This window comes from Arabidopsis lyrata (assembly GCF_000004255.2).
Source record: "Arabidopsis lyrata subsp. lyrata unplaced genomic scaffold ARALYscaffold_3, whole genome shotgun sequence".
NCBI classification, from domain to species: domain Eukaryota; kingdom Viridiplantae; phylum Streptophyta; class Magnoliopsida; order Brassicales; family Brassicaceae; genus Arabidopsis; species Arabidopsis lyrata.
In genome coordinates this window covers 22,033,053-22,059,775 of record NW_003302553.1, presented here as the reverse complement: position 1 = coordinate 22,059,775, position 26,723 = coordinate 22,033,053, and the positions used below count along the sequence as shown (strand labels likewise).

The 26,723-nt window shown below is 35.6% G+C and overlaps 4 protein-coding genes and 2 pseudogenes across 9 annotated transcripts; 3 read left to right on the top strand and 3 right to left on the bottom strand.

Moving 5' to 3' along the window:
- Positions 1-65: 65 nt before the first annotated feature.
- On the bottom strand, positions 66-1,524 carry LOC9320127 (annotated as a pseudogene).
- Positions 1,525-1,597: 73 nt separating this feature from the next.
- LOC9322181 lies at positions 1,598-2,939 on the bottom strand (annotated as a pseudogene).
- A 1,333-nt stretch (positions 2,940-4,272) lies between these two features.
- On the top strand, positions 4,273-13,979 carry LOC9322180 (aluminum-activated malate transporter 6). The gene is made up of 6 exons (XM_002886068.2): positions 4,273-4,605; positions 5,428-5,565; positions 5,644-5,913; positions 6,236-6,372; positions 6,453-6,599; positions 13,203-13,979. Exons 1-6 carry the CDS (start codon positions 4,350-4,352, stop codon positions 13,872-13,874), a joined length of 1,620 nt encoding a protein of 539 aa, XP_002886114.1. The 5' UTR covers positions 4,273-4,349; the 3' UTR covers positions 13,875-13,979.
- Positions 13,980-17,600: 3,621 nt separating this feature from the next.
- Positions 17,601-19,007, top strand: LOC9322179 (probable E3 ubiquitin-protein ligase ATL44). Its single transcript, XM_021033606.1, has one exon. It carries the CDS (start codon positions 18,107-18,109, stop codon positions 18,806-18,808), a length of 702 nt encoding a protein of 233 aa, XP_020889265.1. The 5' UTR covers positions 17,601-18,106; the 3' UTR covers positions 18,809-19,007.
- A 1,049-nt stretch (positions 19,008-20,056) lies between these two features.
- Positions 20,057-22,889, top strand: LOC9320126. Of its 6 annotated transcripts, none has more exons than XM_021033609.1 (10): positions 20,066-20,735; positions 21,344-21,396; positions 21,517-21,580; positions 21,679-21,728; positions 21,810-21,839; positions 21,934-21,996; positions 22,086-22,148; positions 22,248-22,313; positions 22,417-22,482; positions 22,587-22,889. In XM_021033609.1, the coding sequence occupies exons 2-10, from the start codon at positions 21,394-21,396 to the stop codon at positions 22,659-22,661; spliced, it is 480 nt and encodes a 159-aa protein (XP_020889268.1). In that variant the 5' UTR covers positions 20,066-20,735; positions 21,344-21,393; the 3' UTR covers positions 22,662-22,889. The 6 variants fall into 6 exon arrangements, with proteins under 6 accessions (XP_020889266.1, XP_020889271.1, XP_020889268.1 ...); XM_021033610.1 differs by having other exon boundaries at positions 20,067-20,735; positions 21,375-21,396; positions 21,520-21,580; XM_021033608.1 differs by having other exon boundaries at positions 20,067-20,735; positions 21,375-21,396.
- A 201-nt stretch (positions 22,890-23,090) lies between these two features.
- On the bottom strand, positions 23,091-25,606 carry LOC9320125 (plant intracellular Ras-group-related LRR protein 5). Its single transcript, XM_021033600.1, has 3 exons — positions 24,860-25,606; positions 23,532-24,445; positions 23,091-23,417 (listed from the first exon to the last, which is right to left on the bottom strand). Exons 1-3 carry the CDS (start codon positions 25,416-25,418, stop codon positions 23,298-23,300), a joined length of 1,593 nt encoding a protein of 530 aa, XP_020889259.1. The 5' UTR covers positions 25,419-25,606; the 3' UTR covers positions 23,091-23,297.
- Between the last annotated feature and the right edge of the window lie 1,117 nt (positions 25,607-26,723).

Sequence of the window (26,723 nt, the reverse complement as noted above, 5' to 3'; positions counted from 1 at the left end):
TTCTCAAATTTTGTTAAAGCAATCCAAATCAAAACTCTACCACACAAAAAAACTATCAAAAACAAAAACGAAGAAAAGGAGTATTCGACTAGTTTCTTTCTTTCCTTTTGCGGCCTATACCGTTCTTGATTTGAACCAAACTTGGAACATAATTGAAAATGAATGGCCACCAACACAATATGTATGTTACTTTACAAGCTTTATCGAGATACCGTCGCTTGTGTATAGATTCTGTAAAAAGGATATCTATATAGTTCTCTTTAATAGTGTATAACATGTTACACCTGGTCTTCAAATTGATATTACAATGCAAGGCCACTTTCTTCTCCTCGTCGATTAATAGACTCGAGAAAACATTGAAACCTTTATGACCTCCAATGGGTAAACTTACTGTTGAGGATTTGCTCCACAACAAATCAGCTTCTTCAGTATCAACTTTCTTGGTTACATATATCTCCATCTTCGATGTATGTTGAATCCGATGTAACAATGAGAGTTGTTCTTCTCTAACAACTGATAGAGCCATACAATCACGGCTTGGAACTGGCGGAAGACAAACACGTTTAAATCTCTTAATTGTAAAATCAAAACAGAGTAAGTCTTCTTTAAGCCAGTAAGCATTTCCCTTCAAAGACACGCCATTTGCAGATGGAAAGCAGTCGGAAGCGACGTCATCAAGAACCCTCCATGAATCAGAGCTAAACTCATAGATTTCAAACCCCAAAACTCCGTCTTCGTCGCCTAGTTTGCCATCGTAACAAACCCAACACATCAAGAATTTGTAGCTACTGCAAGATTTGTTGTTCTCGTATCCTAGAGCAAACCTAGAGTATCTCTCGTAACCATTTTTGCGTTGGATCCACCTAGATTCCAAACCACGATTCGATTGTCCCTAGTGGTGCATAACAACAAACCATCACAGTGAAAAACTTCACTTATACCTACTACTTGTTCTGAATTAGGGTGGGAATCTTTTAGGTCAAGTGTACCTTGAAACTCTACAGATGGAGGTGAAAAGTTGAGATTGACGCCGATTGAGCAAAGTTTAAGCTCCTTCAACATGAGTATCAAAGACTCCTTTTCAGCTTTACGAAAGTGCTTCTCCGTGAATCTTCCGTCTTTGAACAAATCGTTCCATCGTTTGCAAGTAGATCGTACTCGTTGCAAACATGTGGCTGGAACCCTAGAGAGTATTTCTTCTAACAGTTCCGGAGGAAGATCGGACATCATCATTGTACCGTTTCTCCCAAGTAAGAAGAAAGCGGCTTGGCTCTGTATGTAGAACTTAGGGTGTTTTTTTTTTTTTCTCGTTTGCCTCTGAACCAATCTAGTCTTATATAGATAACCGATTTCCTGATATTTTCCTCTTTAAACACTCTTTTCTTTTCCTATGTTGATTCTGTTTACAAATTTAACAAGCCACAGTTTAGTTAATAAGTTTATTATGGGCTCATGCCCGGCTCTAGTCATGTGCCTTGGGTGCCATAGCATAGGGTCTATTACTTTTTCTTGTTTTTTTTCTGAATAAAATAGGGTCCAAAATTTTTTTTTTTCCAAAAACCATAGAAAAAAGGCCTATTTTTTTTTCCAAGCTCAGGGACTTTAATAAAATTGAGCCGCCCTGTATGGGCCACATGATTGAGCAAGGCTTTTTGTTTGTAACACATGTTATTAGCTGGTTAAGAATTTTATTGCCTCTCCATTGACCAACTTGTCTAACAAGTGATATCACTGCATTGGCATTCTCATGATCAATCAATATAAATAGAACCTTTGAATACTTAAGAAAAAAGTGAATAACATAATCTAAACGAAACAATGTAAGAAAAAAAAAACACAAAAAATCTTTGAAAAACCAAAACCAAAAACTCTTAAAGTAAACTCCAGAATGCTTAGTGATGAGGTCTGAAAGGGTGGAACCACCACCTGTTGAGGCGGTCAATAGGTGACAACTTCTTCCTGGGAACATTCGGGAAAGGAACGGCTTCGCTTGATGGTTGCACCGTGACTCGAAGCTTAATCCCAGCCTGACAAAGACCGGTCTTTAAGCTTACAAAATAATACACTCCTGGTTTGGTGAGCTTAACCAGATCGTGTCCGGTCTTGTACACGGCTACAGTAGAATTCTGTTCGCAAGATTTGAAGTCAAGATCATTGCTGATTTCCCTAACGTCGTTGAGGTACTTGTTGTATTCGAAAAAGAGAGTATCTCCAACATGAAACTGTTTGCCTTCACTCCATTTGTAATAGTAGTAACTGTTATAAACGCTCCATCCTCTGGAGTCACCTACCTTGTAGATTTTACCAAAAGGAAAGATCTTGCTTGGTGGTGGTGGTGGAGGAATCGGACGTGAGGGTTCATTGATCTTGGCCGGTGGTGGTGGAGGAGACGGACGTGAGGGTTCATGGATCTTGCTCGGTGGTGGTGGTGGAGGAATCGGACGTGAGGGTTCATTGATCTTGGCCGGTGGTGGTGGAGGAGACGGACGTGAGGGTTCATGGATCTTGCTCGGTGGTGGTGGTGGAGGAATCGGACGTGACTTGTCATGGACAACAAGAACGTCGAGCTTCAGTCCATTGACGCATTGAATATGATTTGAGCTAATGAAGTAGTGATATCCTGGTTCCTTGAGGGTTACGACATCGTGTCCGGTGTTGTAAACGGCTTTAGGAGAAGAAGAGTCGCATGACTCATACTCTAAAGCGCTGTAGACTTGAGTAACGTCGTTGACGTTCTGATCGTATTCGAAGATCAGAGTATCTCCGACGTGGAAGTCCTTATGCACAACCCAAGAGTTCTTCTTCCCATACCATCCATTAGAACCTCCCACTTTGTAGGTTGTCGCAGAGCAGCAAGCAAAGAGAATTGTGATCATGAGCACAAAGCCAAAGATCTTCTTTGTGATCATGATTAGATCGTGTAAGAAGAAGAAGAAAGATAATGAGATCTCTAAACTAGATGAATGTGTATATTGATGAATGTGTTTGTGAATAAAGAAGTCACATATGTGTCCTATTTATATAGCTTTACGATTCTTAAATCATAATCCTAGCAGGATTTGGTTTACTTTATTTCCAATTTCTTTATATATGGATAAATTCAAAACTTATTTCTAGTAATATCTTGTATCTTTTCCTTTTTGCAATCCTTTTCTGATTAGGTTTTTTTTTTTTTTGGTGTTTCTAATGTAACGGAAAATCTTATCTTATTTTATACAATTACAAATCGATATATTGTACTATATATGCAAAGAAGTATTTCATTAATCAAGTAAAACGTCTCTACAAATTACTTAAACAGTACAATATGCTAGGTTAATTAAGGTTTTTATAAATTGTACATTTCACAAGTGCCTTTGTACTTTGAACTATATACATACATGCCTACATATATTATACAGTATATGCTTGTCTATATTTCATTTCATCATTACATCCCTTTTGTTTGGTTTTATTACTTTTGTTATTAAACTTCCCTTATATTTACATGGTTACAAAAAAAAAATTATTCTATATATATATATAGACATGATATGTCAGACAATTAATAAATGAATCATTATACTAAAATACATAGTAATCTATCTACATATATGTACACTTTTCTTTTCAGTTTCACGTAACCATGAGTTAAGAATTAAGAAAACAATCAATTCCCCCAAAAATCTATGAATTATATATATATATATCCGATTGGTGATACAAAGCAGTACAAGTTTTTAACGGGTAAAATAGATACCTAAATAGTTTAAAAAAACAGTGACAAATAAGTAAATAACGGTAAGAGAAAACGGTTGAAAATAACGATTCTGATCATGCTTTTAATATCGCTTTTTATTGGTAAATTATTAAAATAGTAAACCGCATACCGAGTTACTAATCAGACACAAAAAAGATCCTAGAGGAAAAATATCAACTGAAGAGCTGGTAGGCTTGACCTTGGAAGGAAGAATGGTGAGCGAGCGGTAGATATGTAATAAATTGTAACGCTTTCAAAATGTCAAAGTCACAAGTCACATTACTCACGAGCCAACACTAACCATGAAACTTTTGTTTTGACATTTTCCTAAACTGTCTCTATGTTTAGGTATAAAATACGCACGTAATTAATAACCTCTTCATAATTGGGTCCACTCACAGGTCCACACGTATGGAACCAAAAAAGGTAAAATTCAAAAACTTTAAAAGTTTTTTTTGGAGATGATGTGTTGAAGTATTTGCATTAATGGAATAATGGCAAAAGAAAGTAATTGCAACGACGTACAAATGAATCCCTTGACGAAAATGAAAATTCTCTTTCTATTTAATATACAAGAAGGTTCTTCTCTTCAGAGTAATTTAGGAACAAAATGGGTCCATTTCATCCGCAAAGCAGAGAGAGGCTTCTCTCGCAGAATGGATACTCAGATTCGTGTTTCCGAAAGATCACAAAACTGTGCGAGTTGGGACATTCAGATCGTAGAAGGACCTTCTTCGCGGTCAAGATGGGAATGGCTCTTGCCCTCTGCTCCGTTGTTATCTTCCTCAAAGAGCCGTTGCATGATGCTAGTAAATACTCTGTATGGGGCATCCTCACTGTGGTCGTGGTTTTCGAGTATTACGTAGGTACTTTATTCGTTCTTGATTCTTACGACTGATTCAATTAGGGGGAGCATGTTCTCTTCTTTGATTGGAATTTTCTTGTTATTATTATTTTTATGAATAACTAAGAGGTCATGAGACCTAGGCCGTACACTCGCTCAAGCCAGGAACCATAGCATTTCATATGGTCTTCTTTCAAGTATCACTCGAACTTGCGACTTCTAGGCTTTCTTTGAAAGTCTTTACCAGTTTTGCTATTGATACTTGGTGGAATTTTCTTGTTTCTTGTTCATAGACCGATACCGATTATCTCTTAGGCGTTGGAGTTAAACCAAATTTTTGTTAATTAAACAGTATTAAGCGGGTCCTAATTACCAGCACTAGGCAGTTCCATATTTCACAATTAATAATTATCTTAATTTTAACATTTATTTTTTTCATGTCCCTCTAGTTTTTTTTTATATATTTTAAATTACATAAAATTAAATTTATAAGTTTTGACTTCATAAATACATGATTATCCAAGTATGTATTTGTTGTTAAATGTAAATTGAATTAATTTGATGATTAGTTTATGCTGAGTTATAATAAGATTAATAAATGGATAAACCTATAGTTTATTGTTTTGGATAAATATATTTTTTGAATTCTTTTTCTGCTTAAATTTATTACATGAATGTTTTCTGGTTTAGTTCTTATTTATGACATTTTCATAATTATGCTTATCACATTTTAATGCTTTATTTGCTGGTTTGTTCTCTCAAATTTCTCTTAGCCTGTGATCTTTGATATAATTTTTCTTTAGGCGACTCTTATTCATTTCCCTAACTCAATGTTTAATTTCAGGAGCAACTTTGGTCAAAGGATTCAACAGAGCGATAGGCACGGTATCTGCTGGAGGACTCGCTCTTGGCATTGCGAGGCTCTCTGTTTTATCAGGAGATTTCGAGCAAGCCATCATCATAATTTGCATTTTCCTTGCAGGTTTCCGCATTTTCTTGTCTCCTACATGACGTTTTGAAGATAGATAGTAACATTTTACCTTTGACCTTGATCAATCAGGTTTCATTGCTAGTTATTCGAAACTTCACCCGGCCATGAAGCCATATGAATATGCATTCAGAGTGTTCTTGTTGACATTCTGTATTGTTCTGGTTTCGGGGAACAATACCGGAGATTTCTTCAGCACGGCGTATTACAGGTTTTTGTTTATTGTTGTTGGTGCAACCACATGTTTGGTTGTGAATATATTCATATTTCCGATATGGGCCGGGGAAGATCTCCATAAACTGGTGGCCAATAATTTCAAGAGTGTGGCAAATTCCCTAGAAGGTAAACCAACATAACTTCAGTGGTCCTTGAAAACAAAGATGGACCAATCAAATTCGTAAATTAATATCATAATATAGATGTATATATATAAAATGAAGATTTTGATTACATATGTTTTAAAAATAATGTTACACTTAGTCGTTTGATTATGAATTTTAACAAAGAATTATTGGGATTTTTTTCTTATTAATATGAACTCTACGGTTTATGGTTTAGTTTAGGTTCGGCTTTTTCGGGTTTTGGCATTTTATGTTCTTGTCCCTTGTTTCCTTTTCGGTTTTGAACTGATATTTCAGGTTTTGGTTGATCCTTAAACATTTAGGATGTGTTAATGGCTACTTGCGATGTGTGGAATACGAGAGAGTACCCTCGAAGATTCTCACGTACCAAACATCTGATGATCCATTATATAGTGGGTACAGGTCCGCTATTCAATCAACAAATCAAGAAGAATCTCTGGTACATATGTTTGAAGAACTATAAAAAGAATTTGCATCTTTTTTAGCATTAAGATTTAAGAATTTCCTCTTTTTTTGCAGCTCGAGTTTGCCATATGGGAGCCTCCACATGGACCTTACAGAACGTTTAACCATCCATGGAAAAACTATGTCAAACTTAGTGGTGCATTAAGGCATTGTGCTTTCACCGTCATGGCAATACATGGTTGCATGCTTTCAGAGATACAGGTTCCTTATTATACTATTTTATGAATTCCACATATATAAGATGTTAATTAACCGTGGTTTACGAAGTTCGTGTTTTCCGGTGTATTGCACGGAGCTGATCTTGTTTTCGCTGGTTTTCGTTTTGGGCCTCTTCTATTTTGTAACCGTGGTTGGTCGTTTAGCCCAACTTTCATAAGCCCATTTGGGATTAATAAATTAAATTTTAAAATTAAAAAAAAAAAAAAAAAAAAAAAAAAAAAAAAAAGATGTTAATTAACAGTTGATGTATTCTGCTTCTATATATGTGGAATATAATTGTTTGTAGGGTAAATTTCAAGTTATGGCAGTTGACCAAGTTTTATTTTCAAGTTTTGGCAAAGTGAGAATGGCCTTTCATGTTTTGACATTTTGGCGAAAATCTGACCATTTTACCCCTACCAACGGACCGATGTACTGTTCACTGTACGGTTCAGTTAAGCGGTTCAGTTACGTACACTGTTCCGGTTTAGTTATGCAGTTCAGTTATGCGATGTACTGTTCACTGTACGGTTCAGTTACGTACACTGTACACGGCTCAGTTATGCGGTTCAGTTATGCGATTGACTATTCACAATTTTCTTATAATCTTTTGTTTTTTTACATTTAATTTATTTATTGATTTTGTAAATCTAGTTTATATTAGCGTATTTTGAAGTCGAAAAACTAAAATACAAACTCTATAAATATTACGTACACCGTCTCCACAATAGTACATGATATAACTGAAGTACATATCTATTTTATAATCAATACTGTGTATACCGTAAACTACATACACGTAAGTAGAAAAAACTCAAATAAGGACATATTTCTACCAAAAATATCTTACCAATTTCATACAAGTTTTCTACGAACTCAATTAAAAAAATATTAATAATTTGTTTTCAGTAAATAATTGAAATCAACTATGATCAACACACAAATTGACTCTAATGAGACTCACAAAACTCCAGCTCTGTTACGCAATTTACATAATCATATGTCAAATACGAGAAGCAGTAGAAACAAACCTCACAACTAAAGAAAAACATTGAGGAATAGTATGTTTTAACGTGACACAGAGCCGTGTGTGGTTTGAAAATCTTAAACACTTGTCAGTAGATGATTCGCTTTTCCATTTTATAAATATTTATTGTTTTTATATTTTTAGTTAAAATTCTTTTTTTTTCTATCAGACCCATTTTCATATTTTTATTTCTATTTTAAATAATATTTTATTTATTATTATCGAAGACTATTCACGATTAGCAATATCATATACACATATGTGCGTAACGGTAATAATATATACGTACACGGTAATAATGTGTACGTACACGGTAGTAATGTGTGTGTATATATGTACGTAAATATCTAAATAATTTGTATATTTAAGTTTCAAATATTTTTTGACTATAAAAACAAAACATTCAAATCATGTATGAACAACATATGAAAAAAATACAGTCATACAAATAACTGACATAATAACTTAATTTTGATGTCAAAAAATTAAATTAATGTTGTACCATGTACGCTCCAATAAATATTTTTGTGTACGTACATAGTATAAGACTTATGTGATTTAGGCATTTTTAGGATGTAACTGTTTGGAGAGGTCGTATGATGCGGACATCAAACATGTTGATGGACTAGCTGAGCTATTTGCTGAAGGAGTTGTAAGAGACAAACATGATCCATCAAACAAACAAATTATTTTGAACGAATGTGATGCTGGAGAAGTTTTGATCTTCTTGATTTACAAAGTTTGGAGCCAAGACAAGCATTGATCGTGTAAGTAATGAAATTAGTTAAGAAGTTTTTTATTATAACACACTAGCGTCTTGATTGTGTTCGAAATCAACATTGTTTTTATATAAAAACCCAGAATATTTTTATTTCCAATTTTTTTAGTTGAAAATGCTAAATGAGGATAGATTTATGTATATAAGTGTGTAGTTGGGAATTCTTTTTGTTTTTTTGTAGATATAGTCATGTTTTCATTTGCATTTAATAGGGTTCTGCTGAATTTATGATGCAGGTGGGTAATAGATATTCCCGTATTTACTATGGTGGGTGAGTGGAGATGCAAAGAAGAAGAATGAAAATTTGAACCATGGAAAGGCTGGTTTGGTCGTTGTGTACGTGTTAAGGAAAACATGACGTACACGGAATTTGTACGTACATTATGCGAGGTTTTCAGTTTGAAGTCCACCGAATGCAATCCAATAATTAGTTACTGGATGCCGGGAAAGATGTCAGTGATGATAGAAAGTAAACGCCCTCCTGGATACCTTCTTTTTGATTCGTGGTGGGGATCCTAGTGTCACCTTATTTGTCTCTTTCATTACAACCGTCAAGGCACTCGGAAATACTGTCCCTAGGACCGATGGTGATGATGGTGAGAGTTACCGTGTGTGTGGGAGTGCAACGACACCAAATCTCATCGTAGCGGCTTCAAATGTAGATGGAAATAATGAAGCCGTAGATGAGCAAGACGACGTTGAAGAGGATAAAACAGATGAGGATGAAGAAGAAGAGGAGGACAACGAAGATGGTGCTGGGTATGATGATTATCAGGGTGATGATGGATCTATGGGGGGAAGTACCCTCGATCCTACTATAGACGGTAGTGAAGACAGTGGCGAAGATTACGATTACAACAAGTGGAACGATTTAATTGTTGAAAAATATGGAATAGGGAATGTTGAGGAGGACGTCATTCTCACTCAACAAACGGTTCAACATCCAGGGGAATTTAGTCGTCTATTGGCAGAGTGTACGTACACAAGTCATTGTGTACCTGGGGGAGATAACTCGGTAGACCGTACACCAACCGTGACTCCAAGACGTACGTGTCAACATGGTTTGTACCAATGTACGTACACAACAGAATGTGTACAAGATACAGGCTGCGAAGGTAACACCGATACCAATATTAATGGTATATACGAAGTCACTATCGACCGTGGTATTGGAGCTTCCGCAAGTGGGACACTGATAATCGGTTAGTTACCGCAGCTGAGGCTTACGAAGTGTATAATGGCTTTTTTTCATTACATGGTGGCGAGTTGGAGATTCTCGATAATGATACTGCTCCGGTATTCGATGATTTAGTCAATTTACGAGATGATGAGACACAAGCTGAACTGAGTACGACAGGTGAGACTTTGTATGTCGGGAGTGTTTTTAAGAACAGAAAAGTCATACAACAAACAATGTCTTATCTCGCAATCAAACAATGCTTTTGCTACAAGCAACGTAGGTCATGTCCTACAAGATTGGAGATGGTTAGCGTTGATGATACTTGTCCATGGCATTTGACTGCTCAAGTTGTCAAGAATTCAGAATGTTTCAAAATCACATCGTATGGTACCACCCATACGTGTGACATCGACACTCGTAAGAATTATAATAAACATGCTAGTTATAAGCTTCTCAGAGAGGTAGTGAAGAGCAGATACAGTTCTACGCAAGGGGGTCTGAGAGCTGTCGATTTACCATAGTTGCTCCTAAATGATCTCAATGTTCGGATTTCATATTCAACCGCTTGGAGAGCTAAAGAGGTTGCAGTGGAAAATATAAGGGGGGATGATATAAAAAGTTACAGGTCAGCGCAATGTTGTTGTTGCACTCGTCTTCTGGCGTTTAACCGATAGAGCTAATCCGAAGGTTGTGAGTCATGGTCCTGTGTCAAAGGTCTTTGCCGATCCGGACACACCAGAAGTGGAAGAGATCAAGAAGGTCATTTTTTAATTAGGGGGATTTGTTTTCCCACATCTTCTTATTATTTAAGACCAGATTTATGTTAAGTATTGTTTATTAAACTACATAAAGTTTTTGTCGTTTTCAAATTACTTGACTTTGAATAATAAACTATTGGGTAACTGTACATACATTTTATACGAAAACCGTGTACAATTACAATTAATTTGCCAGTATACGTTTTACTTGATTTTCGGTTATTCAAACAGCAAAGTGTATGAAATCCGTGTACGTAGACCAAAACATACATATATCATAATTGTTGTCCTCAAACAACAAAAACTTCATTCATTCATAATTAAGTGGCCGAAGAAGGACATACAATGCAGAAAGACAAACAACTTATATTAGATGCGGAAGCAATAAACTAAAAAATAGAGCCCGAAGCATACACATGAGCCGGAAGGGGCACCAAGAACCAAATTCTCAATCACGCCAGAGGAAACATATTCAGCAAGGGACTTGACAATGTTGTCATCCTCAAGCGTGACATCAAGGCATTGTATCTAGCAACCAACAGAGAGTAAAGAACAATGCATTCAAATTACGAGAAGCTTTACTATAACATAGGTTCACATTAGAAACAAATCAAGCGAGGACAAGCGATCTTATCATGGAGCTTTGAGGCATCACTTCCACCAAAACAATAAGAAACCAGAATAATATAAACCAAAGGAAAAGATACAACCAATAAAACCCAAGAATTATGAAGTCCAAGGCTAAAAATAAATCGTTGATGCTTTGAATTGCTGAAAATGAGATGAGGTGAGCAATACCACCAGGCTGTGACACTGATTTATATACACCCATCTTCAAATCTATATCTCCTTCAAAGTAAATCATGGAACCGCAAAAATCAATCACTATTATGACCATTAAACCCCACCGTGAAATCTTAGCTCTTCTAGCCTTTATCAGATTGTAAAGAAACCTTGATAAGGCTTCTAGAATCTCTCTCCGCTCGCTTACTCTTTGTACTTCCTCTGAATTGCCCTCATCAATTGACCAAAACTCACCCAATGAAATTACAACCGGAAATAATTTCTCCAGCCGTGAACCTTTGCCCTTTTGCACCACGATCGCTACCGATATAAACCTTTCCAGATATGAAAGATTGAGCCCATTTAAAACCAAGTGACTCACCTGAGATCTCCGAGAGATATCAATCTCCCAAATAAGATGAAAAAACATCTCTGGTCTTAACACCTGACTCTCCACTCCTGTCCATAGAAACTGATATCGTAGAATTCTTCTACTCCTTTGAGCTGTACCCATTGAAATGAGATAAAATATGTATAACTCTACCACCGTGAGCTCTTCCCCAATCACACCCATTTGATACCCTCTATAGACTCCGACAAAACCCTGACTGTTGCTTCTCTCGTCGACCCCTCTCCGATCCCAAGCTTCTTCACTTCTATTTCCAAACACCATGACCTCACTCCTTAGACATTCACCTCCGTATATGGAGACCCACCTCTTATTTGCCCTGAAATATAGTTCATCCCAAAGAAACCAACAAAACTTGCCATCAAAACCCACCATCAAATCCCAACGAAACCACCAAAACCTGCCATCAAATCCCATCTCTAATTCTCCGACCCCGATTCTGACTTGAATCACCCAGATCCGACCAAAACCTCGTTCCCCAGCAAGACCAAAACAAACCCAATTCCACCAACTGATTTTCCCATTTCCAATCGAAACCCAAGCAAAACTTTTGCCAATCGAAACCGGATCAAACCCACAAACCCTGAGAATTAATATCCCATTTATACACCAACAAGGACCTTCAATTTCCACCAGAGACACCAACAAATCTCCCGTTAATCCACCAACAAAACTCCCGTTAAACCACCACCAAGGACCTTCGATTTCTACTAGAGACACCAGATCCGCCGTTCCCTGAAACAGCAAACGCATGGTCGGGTCACAACCCTAACGCCGTCGCCTTCTCCATCGCCCTATTCCGAACTAGATTTTAACTCGTTTTTTTTTTTCTAAACGATGCCATCTCTGATCTTAAGATTTTGCACAAGACAAAGTTGAGTTTTTTTTTTTTTTTAGAACGGGAATCTTAAGGAGAGGAGGAAAACACTGTGAAATGGAACGACAAGTGAACAAAGAACTAACCCTAACCCAGAATTCGCACTTTTCTTCTTCGAGCTTCCCTTTTGGGTTTTCATCGACTAACCCAGAATTCACATTTTTCTTCTTCGAGCTTCCCTTTTGGGCCTTCATCGATTACAAAGCTTAAGAACCCTAGATTCGCATTTAACAATATCAATCTCTCGATTCACTTGAACAATCTTTGCCTCTATCTTCTTCGTTTTCTTCTCGGTTTCTGCAGAAGAATTTTTTTTTTTTTTTTAATTCAAAACAAACTAAACCGATACATGTAAAACAAAAAAAAAAGCAACTAAACCGAAATTAACTGTGCCGTTTGGTTTTCGTCGTTAGGGGTATTTTCGTCAGATTTTGGCATAACTGCCATCACGTGAAAACGAAATCTCACTTTGCCAAAAGCTGAGACCAAATCTTTTTTTCAGCATAAATGTGAAAATTTCTTTTGTTTTTGTATTGGTATATCAACCGATGTACCACTTGACCATCCATCCAAAAGAAAGGGTCGGGAAGGTCCCGCGTTCAAGCAATGATGAAGGATATGAGCTAGGCTTATTTGATATTTCTAGTTCCCGGTCCGAAGAAATTATGAGTCTAGACCCGAAACTTTTTAGTTAATTTTTATAAAATATGTATGGTGTTAATTTGGTTGAATGATATAAAACATTGTTTTTTTCTTACATGCATGTTGACATAATGGGTTGTGTGATATGGCAGGCAGCTCCAGAGAAACGCCAGGTTTTCCGCCATGAACTTCAAAGAGTTGGCAATGAAGGCGCAAAAGTTCTGCGTTTGATTGGAGACAAAGTGGAGAAAATGGAGAAGCTAAGCCCCATGGAGATTCTAAATGACGTTCAACTTGCAGCAGAGGAGCTACAGATGAAAATAGACAGTAAATCCTACCTTCTTGTGAACTCAGAAAGCTGGGCGGCTACTAAAGAGCAAGCTGAAGCTGAAGTAGATGAAGAAGAAGCTCACGAGACCAAAGTGATCAAATCCTTAAGTCAGATTTGGGATACCAACAGTAGCACCAACAACCAGAATCCAACTAGTGGTAATGATGAATCTCAGATATGGGAATCAACAGAGAGTATGATGTTAAGAAACCGCGAGACATGGCCAAGTGTGTCCTTCATTGGTGGTTCTGTGGTAAATGAGACAGTATATAAAGTATACGAAAGCGCGAGTTCTTTGTCTTTAGCTACGTTTGCTTCCCTTCTCATCGAGTTTGTTGCAAGGCTGGAGAACCTTGTAAACGCCTTTGAGGAGCTAAGCACAAAAGCAGATTTCAAAGATCCGGTTCCTCTTAACGTAGTGGATCAAGGATTATGGACAAGACTCATGAGACTTAGGAGACTTAGGAGATACTTTAGCAGAAGTGAAAACTGAATCCTAGCTAAGAGGATTAATATGTAGTAAATGTTGTATAATTTTAACCTGAGTTAAAAGAAAAGGGACTTCCTTTTTATAATGTTCATTTACGTTTTCATCTTCTATTTCATGATCTAAGTCGTTATTAATACCCGGTTAAAAATTTCAGGTCTTTCTAGTTGATAAGCCATAATTAGTGCACACTATTTTGTATTCCAAAGTGACTCGCTTAGGGTTTATTTGTCTAATGCTTTTGTAAATCAATGCCGTGGTAAAGAAGTAAACTATTGACTATTAAGAAATTTGGGTTTTGCTTGACATTTCCATTGTTTTGGTCTAGATAGTGAGATGTGGCTTACTTACGAACATGAGGGACAAGTAGTAGTAGTAGTAATAACCAATTTCGTCTAGAACTCAAAATTGCTCTCATTCTTGGTCACATTATTCTTCTATATGCCGTATGATCGGAATATAATGCTGGTTTTCTCCTAAACCGATTCAGCAAAGAGCATGATTGAGTAGTCGCTGAGATTCAGCCTTTTAAGAAATAGACTCAAAGTTCAAGTGCGGGAATGTTTTGTTTTTCTTAAATTTTTTTTATCTAGTTCTCATTTGGCGTTTCGTTTTTTTTTTTTTTTTTTGTCAACCACACATTTACTAAAAAACTCTATAGTTGGTTACCCAATTTGGAGGAGAAATGTTTACAAAAGTAGTTTCAGAAAATAAAAGTTTAGAGAAGCGGGATAAACAGTCCGCTTTTAAATTACAAGAACGAGGAATAAGAGAAAGTGAGAAAGAGGGAAAGGAAACACGTAGCAAACCAAACTCGTCTAGAAGGTTTGAGAGAGCTAGTCATTCATCAGATATTTTCGCTAATGTGGCATTTTCTTGTGACTTTCAATAAAATTTCAGTGTTATCTAAATAAGATATTTTCTTATAGTAATAAAATTATACTAATTCCAAAAGAAAAAACATCGCATTAAACTACAAAAACAAAGGATAAAATGCAAAAGTAGTATATTTGGTCTAGGACCTTGTGGTCTAGTGGTAAGGAGACGGGCTTAAAGCGCCAACACGTCTCAAGTTCGATCCACCTGCTGCGTGAAACTCCAACACATTGTTTCTGGACATCCACATGAATATGGGCCCTTGCTTTCGGCCCATATGAATATCCGGAGAGAAGGTCTATCCATGGGCTGCACCTCCCCCAAGGATTAGTCTGAGCCCCTCCATATGCTTAGGATCTACCCTGAGTTATCAAAAAAAAAAAAAATAGTATATTTGCGAGAAAGCATCAATACTAATTGTATTTCTTTCTTTCTTACAAATGATCAATTAACGTATTTCAGAACGATTGAGTTTTTTTTTTTTCTTTCTATTCTTAACTTGTCTACAAATGACCTAAAATTAATTTATTCAGAACTACAAAATTTTCCGTTTGCATTATGACATATATTTGGGACTGGCCATTATTATGAAATTATAACGATGCTAACTAAATAATTGAGATAGTTGATGGATAAGCTATGCGCAGAGAGGGGAGCACATGGGGTATAAAAATATCATATCATTTTGATATTTAAAAGATGATAAAAGGCTTCCTTGCAAAATCCCTGTGATTGGTACTTCACAGATAACTTAAAACTAAAAGGCGTATTCACTTTAAACACTACAACAAAAAAAGATTGGTTAACAAAAATATAAAGTCGAAGAGACAGACTAGCACATGTGCACCCATTTTTCATAAGTAAGTTTATATTAAAAAAAAAAAAAAAAACTCGATTTGATAGTGTTTATTCTCCTAAAACATCTGATAAAATTATAGGTTAATTGTTATAAAAGCATCACATACGAAAATGGTGCAAATAAAATTTTCAAAGCTAACAAGAACGTTACCTAAACTGTTCTATCCATGGCCAAAGCTGAAACCAACAAACTTTGGTTAGAACGTTATTTTTTTTTTCATCCATTATTAGTTTTCTTTTAATTTATTTTTATCTTTTGCTTTGTATTTTAGTAAGATTCACATGTCTTGCATTCAGATAAAGAGACGTTAAAAAGCATTTTAGCTAAAAGAGATTCCATTTCGGATGTCTTTAATTCTTTATACTACAAGTTCTACTATTTTTTTTAATCACAGAACGCTAAAGTCGCAAACTTAAACTGGTTAAAGTTTTATTCCTTTCTTTTCCAATTCAATGTTATGAGCTACACAAAATGCTAACAGAAGAGGAAAACATTATCAGTTTATAAACAAATGAAGGCATTTTTAAACATTATCATTTATTTTTGAAGATATATCAAACCAATAGTTTGATGCATATTTCTTATTTTAAAAAAAAAACCATCATGCATGGTCCAGTAGTTACAAGTTTAGGTTGAGGGTGGTTGTTCCAAGTGACAATTAACATATGTTTGAACAATCGAACTAATAAAGTTTGGTATAGACTTAGTGAAGGATTAATTGAGATTGATTTTATATATGGTTTAGACATGGTTTAGAGATTGATTTAGTTATAAAAGAGTCAAGTGTTTTTGACAAAAAAAAGAGTCAAGTGCTTGAGGTGTGAACTTCATTTATAAAGTGACGAACATCAAAATTATTATAGACGTGTACTTGCGGGTTAATAGTTCCTATAGAATTTCACCAGTACATTACGTGTCAAATTGTATCCTATTTAGATTTATAATATGCGTATCCCTACCAAATTTATGGACACGTTGATCTACTTTTAAAGATTCTGTTTTCGGTAATAAATTTAGAATCCAGATCTCACCTAGGCTTATACAAAACTTACAAGATCCAAAATATATTACAAGACGATTTAAACAAAAACCAAATGCATTAGAACCAAAACGGGAATTTCGAGGTTCTAGTTTAAGAAAAAACTCGTATATACTAACGAATGGTCGGTTAAATGGCTGGCAAGAAAAAATGATATTAAGAAATTAGAATGTTTTAAATTATTTTTTTAAATAAAAGTATAGTGCAATAAGCTAACAAGTGGCCGGTGTAATTAAAATTTAAAAATACCATACTCTTTCCACAATTTGATCTCTCATTCGTCCTTTTCCATCAATTTTTATTCATTATTTAAATCCTTGCTTGAAAAATTGCTAGGCGCTAGTCGGCGTTTGGTATAGGCCTAGCGATTAATCAGAAAATCGGATTAAAATCGGAGATTAGTTTTAGGGTTATTTTAATATTTTTAAAACATATTAATCAAATATTGTTTTCAAAATTGCATTAAACATATAAAACTGTATTTTAAATTTTTTATGATTTTTGTTATAAATTTATATTTTTTTATTAAACTTTGAACATAAGTTATTGTAAAACATCACAAACTCCCAATTTAAATGATTTAATAACAAAAATAAATCGGGATATGTAAAATTAGGCGGAGAGTAATCGGATTAGGCAGGAACTAATCGGATTAGACGGAGAATAATCGGGTAACTGATTTTTTTAGGGGATTAGTCATTAATCGAGGCAGATATGTTGGATCTAGCTATTAAGCGAAGAGTCATCGGGGTAGGCGGAAATTTTTAGAACATGGATTTAAATGTAAGAGAATCAAAAATAAAAAATGGTCTAATCGAAGGTAGGTTTAGCCGTTTAGGTGAGAAAAGAGCTTACTTATACCTTTTGATAATGTGTTCGTCAAAACAGAACCTATAAAGCCAACCCACCTACTCATCTTTTCTTCTTATATTATTTACTCCAAGTTTCCTTCCAATTTCAATAAAATATAATCACATCTCTCTATCCAATTTTAAATCACATATATAAATTATTTTTAATACATAAAATAAATTGAAAATAAGTCTTGATGATCTCAACATCAATTGACCGGTCATAAAATATTTTCATAATAAAATTGAACATAAACACACACTAGGAACAAACACTATATTGATTTAAAAAAAAAAATCCAAAGAAATAAATGGTTTGTGATCTAAGAAGTTGGAGATAGATAGATGCATCTCCACTAAGAGCAAAATGTTTGTTTTTAAACAGAATATGTGTCCACACGAAACACAATACTCTAATTAGGAGATGCAAATTGCATGTAAACACTAATTCACCCAATAAATTCGAAAAACCTACCAAATAATAAAACTTACTAATGTTGTTTCTCTTCATCCAAACTTTTCTGCGTGTATTATTATTTATTATCATATACAAGATTTTTTTTAAATATTAGAAATATCTTATTTGTATGCAAATATTATTATATAAGTAAAGATGTATATCATAATGTATGTATCCTTTATGTGTCTCTATTATAACGTGGATCAAGATTCTTTCTTATCTTCATCACTCCACACATTTTCTTGTCTTCAAACTCACACAAAGAAAAGAAAAAAAAATCTCCAAAGCTCAAAAAAAATGACTCGACCGTCAAGATTACTTGAGACGGCGGCGCCGCCACCACAACCGTCGGAGGAGATGATCGCAGCGGAATCCGACATGGTAGTGATCTTGTCGGCTCTTCTTTGCGCTCTTATATGTGTAGCTGGCCTCGCCGCCGTCGTACGTTGCGCTTGGCTCCGGCGGTTTACCGCCGGAGGAGATTCGCCGTCACCGAACAAAGGCTTAAAAAAGAAAGCTCTTCAGTCTCTTCCAAGATCCACTTTCACCACCGCGGAATCAACCTCCGGCGCCGCCGCTGACGACGGAGACTCAACGGAATGTGCTATTTGTCTCACTGACTTCGCCGACGGTGAAGAAATAAGAGTGCTTCCTCTTTGTGGACATTCTTTCCACGTGGAGTGTATTGACAAGTGGCTAGTTTCTAGGTCTTCGTGTCCTTCTTGTCGCCGGATTCTTACGCCGGTGAGATGTGACCGGTGTGGTCATGCTTCGACGGCGGAGATGAAAGATCAAGCTCATCGTCATCAACATCACCAACACTCTTCTTCCACCATTCCTACGTTTCTTCCTTAATTAACACTAATTTTTGTTTTATTATGGCAATAATTGATTGCATAAAAGTTATGTAAAGTGAGTTTAATTAGGAATAGAGAGGGATCTTAAAAGTTTTTTTCTCTTCGTTTCTTGTAATCCACTGTACTTAATCAAATCTCAGATGGAGTTCAAATTTCGAGATGTTTGTTTATTTTCGAAAAAATCTAATTTACAAGAAGAGTAGATTATTGAATGGACAGCTAATGGAGTCGGCCATGTGAGCTTATCTGAGGCTAAGTTTCTTTGCACTCATCGGTCCCTCCGAAATTACCAAGTTTTCTTTTCAGGGGAAAGAATTGGTTATTTTCTACTTTCTTACTTTTATAAAAATTGTTGGGTTTTTTTGCTAGCAATCAATTACATAAAACAAATTGTGTTTCTTTAAGGCTGACATCTTGATAATTTTTAACAATTATGAAGATAATAACTATCAATTAGAAAATTTAAAAGATAATAATTCTTTTTGAATAACTAAAATATGTGAAATGATATATATGTAAATTCAAAAAAAAAAAAGTTTAAGAGAAAAGAAAATTATCTTTTTAAAATGGTTAATATGGTGACAACTGATTTTGGCGTGGCAATTTATGTGATAAGAGCGAGCAAACTGGAGAGCCGTTGTTGATAGTCTTACTTAACCAGCTTCTCCTGTCTCTATCTTGATCCCCCGCGGAAGCCAAGAATCAATCTATGGCTAAAACTGTCAGCAAACTTATCTATATTAAAGGGTTTGCTTCTTTAGATATAGATAAGCAAGAAGTTGTGTTATTTTGTAATGTTTTCTTATGGTTGATGCAATTTTTTTAATGTCCGTCCACTGGAATTTCTCATGTTTTGGACAGTTAACGCTCAGATGGATCCTTCAAATTAAGAGGTAGAAACAAGAAATGGTGTTAAAAATTTGTTGTTTGATTTCAAAAACTGAAGGACGTATATAGTTATGGTTGGTTGATCTTGTAATGTTTTCTCATGTTTCAGTACCTCTTAAGGCTCAAATTGTTGGGTATATAGAAATGGAAAAAAGTTGGACGATCTACTTGAGAGGTAATAACATGAGTAATAGTAATGCTTTCAATGAAATTAATTGGAAAAATTATTTAAAAGAAGGAATGCATCATATTACATGAAAAAGTGGATTGCATGTTAAGAATCTAAAAGACTAAGGCACAGATAATAGAACAGAGGCAAAGTAATATTTTTCATTGTTGCTTAAGCTAAAACTAGGACCAAAACAGAGTTGGTCGGTCTTCTCTAACATGAAAGAGGATAATCTTCAAAACGGAAAGGTAAAGACGATAAGCTGAGGTTGTCAGAAATTACTTGGATCTTGCATTTAGCTGAAGCTACGTACTCTAGGAACTAGGAAGCATCTCAAATTGCTTGGAAACTTCAATCACATGGTCATCATATGGTGTATCATAGTATAATATCATTTGTTCAAGATTCAGCATTGTCTCTAGAAAGTGCTTGACCTGCTTTATCTGTTTTTCCATATCATCGTAATTATAAAAAGTTTCACCAAAAACTTGCATACTTTTACAACTTTCACTGGACTTGATGATAAGCAAGTAGGAATGAACTGAAGTCAAAGCAGAATCTTTTATAGGAAGTCAAGATTCAGCTAAACCCCAATAAACAAGAACACACATATGATCAAAAAGCCATTTTTTATTTATTTTGGGCTTTTCGAACTTCCTGGGCCTTGCCAACAAACACGGTCCAACAAGAGAGAACCAAACCGAAATAAATTGAAGTAAAAGAATTCCACTAAACCCGGTTTGCTTCTTCGTCTCTCTTGTTTTCCATTTAAAAGGTACTGAAGAAGAGCATTTGTTTGCGTTACTGTCTTCTCCAAAATCGAAGACTATAGCAGCATCTCCTCGTCAATCTCGCCAAGGACTTCTAGGTTTTGCCCATTTTTTCTTTCTTACATTCAATGCCGTTTCTCTGTTTGTTTCTCTTCGTTCTGTCGATTTCGTTGTCAGGGTTTTTGTTGTTACTTGTTAGGGTTTATGTTAGTGTTTTTTAGAGCCTTTTTGACCTTTAAGTTCGCTAATGCTTGAAAGCTCCCAACTTTTTTCCTAAGAGAACCATAAATAGTGAAAAAGTGATGATCTTGGTTTTTTTTTTTCTTTCACTTCCTTATATTGAGAAAGACTTTGTTTTTGGTTTGATTGAAATTTGCTTTGGTAACTTTTAGTTCCCAGTAATGACATTTATGGTGAATTTCGATTTTGGTGTTAGGGTTTATGTTAGAGCCCTTTTTACTAGTAAGATCGCCATTGTTTGAAAGCTTCTGACGTTTTTCCTAAGAGAACAAATGCAAAAGTGATGCTCATAGTGTTTTTTGTTTGATTGAAATTTGTTTTTTTTTTTTTTTTTTTTGGTGAATCAAGGGCCCCCTTTTTTATTAACAAGGGGTTTGATTGATGTTTTGGTAACATTTAGTTTCCCTGTAATGACATTTATGATGAATTTGTTCTTTGATACTTTATTTGCATATATATATTGAAGACTAAGAGAATCCCTAAACTTTCTATTTCAGGAGGGTCAACAAGAAGATCATGGTATCACTCTCCTCCTTCTTTTTTTTTTGTTTTTGTATTCGCTTCTTCTGCTTGATCTTGATAAACTATGAACTGAAAGATTTAATGGGGAATAATTTGCATCATTTCTCTTCTCACCAGAAGAAGGGAATATTTGGGAGAGCTTTTGCGAATGCACCAATATTTGCTCTTGGATACTTCACAAGTATGTGGCTTTAAAGGATCTTTTAGGTCATTGATTAGTTTATGATTTGCTTTTTGGGGAAACAAGCTTCATCAATGTGTTTATTGTCTTTCCTTCAGATGATGCTTTAACCCCTAATTTAAATAAAAAAATCAAACAAGTCGAACAGGTAAGCAAGAAATGTTTTTTTTTTTCGTTTTTTTTTTGGGTGTGTGTGAAAGGATACAGTTACCGTCTTCTCACGTTTCAGGTGTTGGCTAAAGCAGAGTCCTTAGGACATGTAAGCAAGAAATGGTGTTATGCACCTCAAGTTGTTTGATTTTGAAAAGACAACTATAGTTATGGTTGACATGTAATCTCTTCTCATGTTTCAGACGTATAAGGCTGAGCTGGCTAAGGTGGAAAAAAGGGAAAAGATTGTGAACCGTCTAATTCAGGTAAAAAAACAAGCTATAATGGATCTTAAAAGTTTGATTTTGAAAAGACATTAGTCATGGTTGACATGTAATGTCTTGTCATATTTCAGAGATGTGAGGTTCTACTGTTTGAGTTGGAAAAAAAGGAAAAGAAGTTGGACGATCTAGGGAAGGTAGCAGCAAGAATTGGTGTCAATGAATCTATTGTTTGTTCATTTTGAAAGGACATATAGTTATGCTTGATTACCTCTAATGTCTTTGTCATGTTTCAGTTGTATAGGGCTCCTCGAATGGATGTGTTGAAAGAAAAGGAAAAGAAGTTGGACTATCTAGGGCAGGTAAAATCAAGAAATGGTGTTAATGAATTTCTATTGTTTGTTGAGTTCGAAAGGACATAGATAGTTATGCTTGATTACCTCTAATGTCTTTGTCATGTTTCAGTTGTATAGGGCTCCTCAAATGGATGTGTTGAAAGAAAAGGAAACGAAGTTGGACTATCTAGGGCAGGTAAAAGCAAGAATTGGTGTTAATGAATCTCTATTGTTTGTTAATTTTGAAAGGACATAGATAGTTATGGCTTGATGACCTCTAATGTCTTTGTCATGTTTCAGTTGTATAGGGCTCCTCGAATGGATGTGTTGAAAGAAATGAAAAACGCCGATGGACGATATGCAGGAAGAAACTAAGTGGAGTTTCATACTAAGAAATGGATCAGAAGAAACTATGTGATTTGGTGCAGAGAATGAAGGCAGAATATGAACTCTTTAAAAACTTAGTAGCTCCAAGGTTTTGATGATCTAACCTTGGGTTAATTCTTAACTTTTGAGTTCTGTTAGTAATTGGAATATATATTTAAAATGTCAATCCTTGAATATATATCAACTTATGAGTAAATCTAGTTTGTTTTGCTGTTACTAAATCATATTTAACCTTAACTATGTTTAGCAATATATTAATAACAAAAGTAACCCAGAACATGACAAACACGTGGGGACATAGGACGACTATATCTTTGTCCTTGTATGAAATTTTGTTGCTATTATTTGAACTAAACATATTTAATTCTGAACTAAACATCAAAAGAACAAAAAATGAGTTACATCAAGAGACACAAGAATAGAATCACTTTGAGATTCACAAATTCCATTTAACTTAGGATCCAGTCCTGATTCTTCTGTTCTGCCGGAAACATGAAATGGAACTGCTTTTTTTTGGTTTGGATTACATGTTGTTTAGAGCTCTAAGAAAGAAATCAACCTGAAGATTAAAAGGTCAGATTTGTTCAGAGTGGTTTAGAGGATCTCCATGATGCTCTGTTTTCTCTAGTTGGTGGAGGACTTGCAGAAGAAGCAAATACTGTTAACCCAGCTCTTTTTCGGCTTAGTTCCTTGAGATTTGGTGTTTCTTGCCTCCACGAGATCATTCATGTATTGAACCACGGCCTGAGATGATAGCGAAGAGCATTGATTAATCATCCATGACTGACACAAACTGACAAACTCCATAAGCTACACATATGTCGAAGAAGGACAAAAATAACTGAGATAAGAAAGAACCTGTGCCCCCTTTTGGGTTATATCTCTTGGAAGCTCTTCAAGTGGATTTTGTTCTGTGTGAAGAACACGCAGCTGTGAAAGCGTTTTGAAAGAGTAAGGAAGGAAACGAATCTGGTTATTGCTCATATCAAGCTCTTCTAGCTTCTCAAGGTTGCCTATTAACCCCGGGAGTGATCTTAGGTTGGCAAAATTGTTCCCAATGTTAAGCTTAACAAGTGTTTTGGCATAACATAAGCTCTCTGGTACTGACTCAAGCTCGTTGAAACTCACATCTAGCTCTTTGAGGTTAGCCATGGAGGACATTGTTGTGGGTAACTGCCGAATGTTATTGTAACGGACAGTCAGAATCTCTAAGGTAGATAACTTCCCAACAGCTTCTGGAAGAGCTTTAAGTCGGTTGTAATCTGCACGGAGTTCTTTCAGGAAAGAACAGCCAGAGATACTATGCGGAATCTCTTCGATATTATTTGTTTCAACATCGAGCTTCTTTAGGCTCACGAGAGAACCGATATATTCAGGGAGAATGGTGAGGCTGTTAGAGCTCAAATCAAGTTCCTCGAGATGTATCAATCTACTAAATGCTGATGGAAGAAATGATAATTGGTTTCCACTAAGATTCAGGTTGATCAAGTTTAGCAAATCTCCTATAGACTCAGGGAGCTGACCAATTCTATTCGAATGCAAATCAAGCCTCGTCAAAGACAAAAGCCCTCCTATGGTTGCCGGTAGTACCATGATGCAATTCTCAGACAAATCTAGCCTAACAAGACTCGATAACTTGCCTAAAGATTCCGGAAGCCATTCGAGCTGATCCATCAGCTTGTGCTGCAGATTTAGCTCCGGAGTAGCTTTCTTGGCCGATACTTCAATCAAACTAGCAAGTTTTATGAGACTCAACTTCTCCCCATCATGGCCTACACATAATGATTACAATGCAATTAGAGACAAATAGACTCCATTGGAAAACAATCTAACACATCTGAATCTTAAGCTTATATTCTATCAAAAAAGTCCAAAACTTACATGGCCAACACATATAATGATTCCAATGCACTTACAAAAGCAAACAAACCACCTGAAAACACTATATGAATCTTAACCTCAGATTCTATCAAAAAGTTAAAACATTTCAAGTCCAAACAGTTTTTCCATGGCCTACCCATATAATGATTCCACTACAGTTATAAAATTCCATAGGCAAAAGCAAACTAATCAACATGAAAACACTATGAATCTTCAAAACATCAGAAAAGTCAAAACATTTCATGGCCTACTACACATATAATGATGATTCTATTGGAAAGCAAAGACATTTCAATGGAACTCACCTGTGACGTTCTTAGCCTGATGAAGTGTTGAATCCAAAACCTGGGGCTTACAAGGAGCTAACAACCCATCACTATAAAACGAAGATTTAGCTTTCTTCACAAACGTATCATCACGCGAGATAATTTCCTTTGACTTCACAAGAATCTCATGAGAAGAAACAACCGGTTCTTGTGCCGGAAGAGACCGATGCAGAGAGGTGGTACTGGTGCCGTTAGGAGAAGCAATGCAAAAAGAAGCTCTCTGAATCAATTCGTCGAACACAACGTGTACAGACTCCAGATCGAGAATTTTCGTAGCTTCTCTTCTCTGTTCTTTGCTTTGGAAATTAACAAGACTTTTCTTCATCTCCTTCAACACATTGAAAAGCTCTTTAGGAACATCAGAGGAAGGTTTAATCATCTGTTTATCAATGGCTTCTAAGCGATCCCGATCTTCTTTTTCAACGTTTTGTATCAGAGAAGTTGCGGTTTCTACATCTTCGATCTCTGGTCTACAAGGAAGAGATCTGTGAATTCTCATGATTTCTTCCACAACCTTCTCCTTGGAATCCAAATCCATTTTCTACAAAATCACCAAATCTTGCTCAGAAATGAGAGATGGAAGGAGAAGAAAGAAGAAGATTGTCAAAAATATTCATGTTTCCATAGTTTCTCTGTGAAAGATTGGATCTTGTTTGTTTGTTTTCTCTTTCTTCTTCGTCTTCTCATTCTTTCTTCGTCAGTTCTTTTCTTCTTTCTTCTTCGTCGCCTCTTTCTTCTCTAACTGCATTTAAATAATTCAAAATATATATTAGTTTATTAGTCACTATCTCTATCTCTCGTGTCGTTTTCTGTTTAGGTTAGTGATAATTTTGTTTATGTCAAGAGGATCGACGTAAACAATAGTTAAGTATTATATATGGTGGATCATATAAAATGGAGAAAAGAAAACATGATCATGTAGTGTTGTGGATTATTTTATTTTTATAATATATTATATTAACTCTAATGAGGTTGGACCAAGTCTTGCAAAGATTAAACAAACAAAACGAGAAAGTAAATTGGTGTTTTGTAAACGGTGGCCGAGAATCCGTCATCAATTCCTGTTTGATCATATCACCGTTTGTTCAATCTATGAGGTAGAAGATGAATTAAATTGATGGTTGACACGGTGAAGACAAAGATATTGTATTCATCGTAAAGTTTGATACCATTGTCGACAAAATTGCGGTTAAAGCATAGAAACAACATGAAGAGATTACATAGTGTCTCATAGTATGTTCAATGATTTTCATATATATATATATATATAGATATATATCTATTTTTTCTCTATAAATATTATGTTGTCCTTTGTAAGGTGGAGTATAAGTAGGATAAGGTGTGAAAAGGTCATAAGGCATTGGCTGGGTTTTGGGTTGGTTTTATAAGAAGTTTAGTTGGGCTCTGAGGGATTTTACTTATGACTCCTTTTGGTACATGATGGGTGAGTTTATGGTAACAATAGTGGATAGGTGGAGGAGTTCTTGGTGGAGGGATGAATTTCTTTTGGGTTATGTCTTAGATGTAAATGTCCATGATGGTTACCTTTTTGTCAATTTGATTCAATAGGTGATTTTGAGTTGCTGCATTTTTTTACTGCCAATTTAGTGTTGCCTCTGCTTCACTGACTTGCTTCATCGATCCGTCTGGATTCTTTATGTTCGGGTTTCATATTTTCCATGAGTGCTTGATGTTATTTTCTTCAAAGTCTTATGATGGTGGTCTTTAATTAGCTGGGGGACCAAACATGTAGCTCAGCCTCACTTCTTCTATATGAGGAGTTGTGGGAGTGGAACTGCTTGGATACAAGACATTGTATTCAAAAATTCTTCCACTGGTTTCT